The 6,105-nt window shown below is 36.1% G+C and overlaps 1 protein-coding gene across 1 annotated transcript; it reads left to right on the plus strand.

The window, feature by feature from the left end:
• Window positions 1-2,304: 2,304 nt before the first annotated feature.
• On the plus strand, window positions 2,305-6,048 carry LOC107549452 (visinin-like). The gene is made up of 2 exons (XM_016230520.1): window positions 2,305-3,007; window positions 5,852-6,048. Exons 1-2 carry the CDS (start codon window positions 2,627-2,629, stop codon window positions 5,984-5,986), a joined length of 516 nt encoding a protein of 171 aa, XP_016086006.1. The 5' UTR covers window positions 2,305-2,626; the 3' UTR covers window positions 5,987-6,048.
• The last annotated feature ends 57 nt before the right edge of the window (window positions 6,049-6,105 follow it).

Here is a 6,105-nt window from a genome sequence, read left to right on the forward strand (position 1 = left end):
ATTAGTTGACATGTAGCTGCAAATTGCTGAGCGTTATGACATGTTGCAAACAGTAGAATGAAGTAGACTATCAAAATAAAGTGTAAGCTACAAAGATTAAACACACTTGCTACCAACACACCCCAAAGTGGAGGCACTGTGTGTTATAGCATTACTAAATAAAAGCATCCAGCTGAAATATTCAAAATATATGCACTGCAAAGTTGTGTGAAAGAATATGATTTACTCACTAAATCCAGAAGGGCAAATGTCATAGGATGCAGCCACTGTTTTTTACATTTGAGTTTTTATGATTTTTTCAATGCTCTTGGAGACTCTCAGTGCCGGTCCACTGTCAATCCTGCAAACTCGTAGGAGAAAGAGTTGAAAATGCACACTCTGCTCTACACTTGAATGCCTGTGTAAATGCACTGTAACAGTGGAAAAATCAATGTGGCAGATAATGTTAATTGGTAAGGGGTTTGCATGGAGATAGAGAAGGAGACCCGACATAAGTACACTGTATATGAAATAACCATGATATTTACAAATGAACCTAAACACAGTTGCTACTCGTAACTGCCATTAGTCACTGAACCAAACATGACCCAATGAATTTATTAGAGTACCCACAACAGTTTATGTGTAAGCGTCAAACTGAGACTTAAAGCCTGGGCATTATGCCAACCCATTACACTCTTAAAAATAAAGGTGCTTCACGATGCCATAGAAGAACCTTTTTGTCTAAAGGGTTCCATAAAGAACCTTTAACATCTGAAGAACCTTTCTGTTTCACAAAGGGTTCTTTGTGGTGAAAGAACGTTCTTCAGATTATAAAAAGGTAAGAAAGAGATGGTTCTTTAAAGAACCTTTGACTGAATGGTTCTTTGTGGAACCAAAATGGTTCTATATGGCATCGCTTGAAGAACCTTTTGAAGCACCTTTATTTTTAAGAGTGTATGGGCAACGTCCAAAATCAGTGAACAGGATAAAGTCATGTTGCTTAAGTTTGACGCTGAACTGAAAAAGATAAGCATAATACAGTAAATTAGAAAACATGCACCAGAGAGAGGGCAATAGACCTAATAAGAGACAGGTGGCATGAAAAGTTGTAGGTAAGAAGTACAGGAATAAGATTAAAAGAGGGAAGCTTCCTGGAAAAGAGGGTATGACAGATGTCAGGTCCAGGCTTAACCATCCCCTGATTACCACATGCAATTAAAATAAAATCAAACAAAAACCGGTGGTGTCTTGAATTAACCTCAATGAACTTGATACAGACATCAGCAAAAGCTGCTGTCGCTTAATTCACACTACTCAGTGAAAGTGATGACAGTTCGTGAGATGAATTCAACATAAGATAAAACAAATAAACCTTATTTTTTAAGCCATTCATACAAATAACTGATACTTCCAGTTATACACTTTAGTAAGAAACAACATGTCAAGCTAAGGAAATATAAGTATGTCTCTACAACAAGGCCTTGCTTTACAAAAGGTCACAAAAGGTCAGTTTAGTTGTCTGGATGCCACTATCTGTGCCAAAATGATCTGATGTCTCATTAAGAGGACTAAGACTGTCAGTTGAGGACATAACTGTATGTTAAAAACGTATTGTTATTGACTTTAGTGCACTTTTCATACATTTAAGCATGTTTATAATCCCTTATAATAACTAATGAAATCAGTCAGCTGTGTGATCCAAGCAAAAAATTAGGGAAAGTTGTGCTCTCAAACAGAGGATCTCTGGAGTTCAGTTAAAAGGTAATTAATTCATTAATTGGGAAAACCACCATCACATATTTATATGATAAATAAATTGATCATTTTTTAAAATGCTATTTGTAACAATTACACTGCGTAACGCCATGCAAAATATAAATTCATAAACACACGTTTTGCTGGAAAAACAATGGTATGCAGTGCAAAACCGTACTGATTTGTGCAATGCTTTCTTGATCATCTCAAGTCCGTTTTGCATTTTAACAAAACCTAAAATATAAAAAAATGTTACTTAGCTAGATACAGTAATGTTGCAATTGTTAAGCTAGTAAAATTCTAAATAATGCTTGATATGTCACCCAAACTAAATGTTTAAATTCATAAGGCATAACATGTATATGATCAACAAGTTTAAGATGTAGTGACAACTGGGCATTTGCCTAGTAATCATTATTATTGTAATCATTTATGGAAGGGGACAGTCCCAAGCTGTTGATTTGGGGCTCAGAGGCTCAGCCATGTCAAATCCCTCTTTAACGACTTAAACCTGCATTCAAAGGTAACAGTCTAAGTTCACCTGCTCCACCCCCACTCACTCACCCACCCACCCATCAGCAGCCAATGTCATCGATCAGCACTCATTCTTCCCTTTACATTTGAGAGTTTCATTACAACAGACGCTGTTCTTCCTCTGTTAGCACTCTGTTAACATCTATCAATCCATCTGTCTATCATTTCTTGAAAGGACAATTGAACACCAAGTTTTTAATGGGACATTAATTACAGGCACCCACCAAAAGAGAGATTCTCTGGGAACATCTCAGCAAGAGAAGCTACATAATATAGTGTATCTCTGGTCAGAAAGGAGGACCTGACAAACAAAGCTTCCTGAACCCCTGCCTGTGCTCTCCACCAGCAGCCGAAAATGGGGAATGCCAAAAGCAGCGCTATGTCCAAGGAGATCCTGGAGGATCTCAAACTCAATACCAGATTCTCAGAGAACGAACTGTCACAGTGGTACGAGAACTTCCAGAAGCAGTGTCCGTCTGGTCGGATCTCACCAGACGAATTTAAAAAGATCTACGAACGCTTTTTCCCAGACAGTGATGCCGCAGCATACGCCCAGCACGTCTTCCGCTCCTTTGACACGAATGATGATGGAACGTTGGATTTCAAGGAATACATTATTGCTCTACACATGACATCAACTGGAAAGACGGAGCGAAAGCTGGAGTGGGCCTTTTCACTTTTTGATGTCGACAAGAACGGCTACATCACCAAGTCAGAAGTGGCAGAAATCTGTCAGGTAGGTCAAATGTTGGTGAACATCTTCATAAGTCTTCATTTGTGGCTTCCTTTTGAAACCATACCATAAATGAGTGAGTTTGCTATTTATGTTGAGAGACTGGGGCTAGTTGCAGAAAAAAGATTATTGAACGTATGTTGATCTTTTGCCACAACATGCCCCTATGCAGGATATGCTGTCACACTATATGTTGTCACACAGAGGCAAGTAGTCACAATGGAACCTGGCATTGATTGAACAGCCAATAACAATGAAATGTAAGTAAAACAAATGAAAAAATAACTAAAATAAATAAAAATAAAAATTGTTAATTTAAAACACATGACAAATTGCTCAGACAAAACTGACAGCTTGCTCCGACCAGATATTCATTGTCCTGAAATCACAGTTCATCATATTTGGGTAAAAACTGCCTTAATTAGTTGACTCTTTCCTAAATGCATCCAAGTGTGGTTTTATTGTGTTTTCTTGTTTAAAGCTGTAACGAATGAACGTTTTTAAAACAAAACTCTCAAACCCTTAAAAAAAAGAAGTTTATTCAAGTATGCTATTATATTATAAGTGTGCTATTAGTATATTTTTAAACTTAAAATACATTAGGTAAGTTTACTTTCAGTCTACTTTTTATGTACTTTGTTGTTGTACAGTAGTTGTGTACTCAAAGTTTACTACTGTGATTAAAAGTATATTAGTATACATTAGTGTATTAGTTTAGTATGAGTCTATTATTAAATGTAGGACTAGGTGTGTGAAACAAAACACAGGGTCTGGGAAATGTTAAAAGTATGCTTAAAAGTATACTTTTATAAACTAAAAAGTGGGCCAATTTAGTCCCAAGAAGTATTGAAATAGTACTCTTACAAGTATACTACTAGTACATCCATATTAGTATACTTACTACACATAAATTATAATTGAACTTCACTTAAGTATACTTAATAAAATTAACTTAAAGAATACTTTTTTTGTAAAGGAAAAGACAGTTTTGAAGATACTTGAAAAACATATTTGTGTAACTTGGCATTTGACTCAAATCCTTACAGTTACTGAAATATAGCCCCTCACTGTTGAACGGGGTCAGAGGATATATCATGAGCTCGATTACGATTCTAATCTTTCTCTTGATGATGCATCACATATATAATCACAGAATATATAAATCAATTTTCTCTCTATTCTCACTGTGAATTTTGTTCAGTCAGCAATATTAAACAAACACAGAATACAAGGCCTCAGTAAAAAGAAAGAAGCCAAATGTCTTATGAGCTTTGACTTAACAAGCCGTTGCCTTGGAGCATGGCTAATGCAGTCGGTCGAATCCCAGAATAATTCATCCGATAAATGGTTTAGCTTGAACAATAAACATACACAGAGGCTTTTTCGAATGCAGACAGCCATTAGCACAGAGACAGGTGGGTGGGGGGATTACAAAGTAAGATGCTTTTTTTTAGAAAGATGCTGGATAAGTGGGTTGCAGAAGTCACAGTAAACAGTGGGAACATGAGGCTTAAATTACACAGTATATATCCAGCAAGACAAACACAAGAAAAAAAAGTTTATTTTATGGTTTTTATTAAGCAGGAAAAAAGTCATACATCAGGAGCAAAACTTAAGATACAGTATAGAATCAGGGAATACAGTTATATTTTCAGTGCATTGTTTAATATTGTTAGGCATTTATGGATGTATCAAATGTTATCCTAACACAGCTACACACCATGAGGTCACTGTGAGCACTAGTTTGGTGGTTTATAAGTATAAATGTCACTGTCATCGTGCCAGTGACTGAATGCAAAAGAGCATTAAAGACTGAGCTGTGCTGAGGCAATGCAGTGTGTGTGGTTTTGGCAGGAGCTTTGGCACTGTCTCTAATCTGTATTATTCTTACGTGTCTTATATGTGTCTGAGATAAACATCTCCTCGGCTCACTGGACCACTCAGATCCAGGTCAGCAGTGGTCAGGAAAAACTAAAGTCTGTAGATGACCCTTGGCATTAGTGGTCCTAATCTATGATGATTAGCTCCAGACAAGCATCATCAGAAGAGCAGATGGTCATTCACTTGACACTCCAATTAACTAATGGGTGTGCCTGTCACAGGGATTTTTACGGTCAACTACATTTTGTCTGAAAATGAATCATGTTTGGGTAAATACAGTAATTAGGTTACCTGTATTGAGATGAGGTGTTTAGTTTTGGAGTGTTTGGGGGAAAATGCTGTTAGAATTGGAAATGGTGGCTAGACTATATTATTAGTATAAAATAATCACACACACACACACTGGTTTTCATGTTTTATGGGGACATTCCATAGACATAATGGTTTTTATATTATACAAACTGTTTTATATTCCCTTACTCTAACTCTACCCCTCACACAAAGAGATTCTGCTATTTTAGATTTTCAAAAAGATCACTGATTTATAAGCTGTTTTTCTCATGGGGACCAAAAATGTCCCCACAAGGTCAAAAATGACTGGTATTACTATTCTTGTAGGGACATTTGGTCCCCATAATGCAGGCCATACCAGGTACACACACAAACACATAACAGATTAAATGGCAAATAGCAAGAAAATAATTTACAGCATTTAATATTATATAACTATATTATAATATATGACTACATGATATATTACGTTTAAGTAGTATATATTTATTCTATTATAACATAATTAATTTAATTAAAGTTGTCGTTATGATATGCTTCATAATGGCCAGAGTTTCAAGCCCAGAGTGTAAATGATAGAGAGAGAGGTTTTAGAAATAACTGCACATAGAATTAGTCTGTTATTTCTTTCTTCCCTCCTCACCTCCACTTTTCTTCCATCTTGCTGATCCTCAGTCTATCTTTAAGTTGATCCCCAAAGAAGAGCAGGAAAATCTTCCAGCAGACGAGAACACTCCCGAGAAGAGAGCAGACAAACTGTGGTCGTTCTTCAATAAAAAAGACAATGGTAATATTGTGTTTTTATGTTAATATATGTTCATATGTTTTACATATAGTTTTTATATAACCCTTTACTGTTCATATATTTCATATATTTTCTCATATCTGTCATCCATGGACACGTGATAAGAGATTCAAGTGTGCTATTT

Source organism: Sinocyclocheilus grahami, unplaced genomic scaffold (assembly GCF_001515645.1).
Source record: "Sinocyclocheilus grahami isolate Dianchi unplaced genomic scaffold, SAMN03320097.WGS_v1.1 scaffold373.1, whole genome shotgun sequence".
Taxonomy (NCBI): Eukaryota; Metazoa; Chordata; class Actinopteri; order Cypriniformes; family Cyprinidae; genus Sinocyclocheilus; species Sinocyclocheilus grahami.

What these genes read in the sequence shown, in the direction of transcription:
- LOC107549452 (XM_016230520.1), top strand. Translation starts at nt 2,627, where the DNA reads ATGGGGAATGCCAAAAGCAGCGCTATGTCCAAGGAGATCCTGGAGGAT. An exon ending in AAGTGGCAGAAATCTGTCAG is followed by an intron (nt 3,008 to 5,851) that starts GTAGGTCAAATG and finishes GCTGATCCTCAG; the next exon opens with TCTATCTTTAAGTTGATCCC.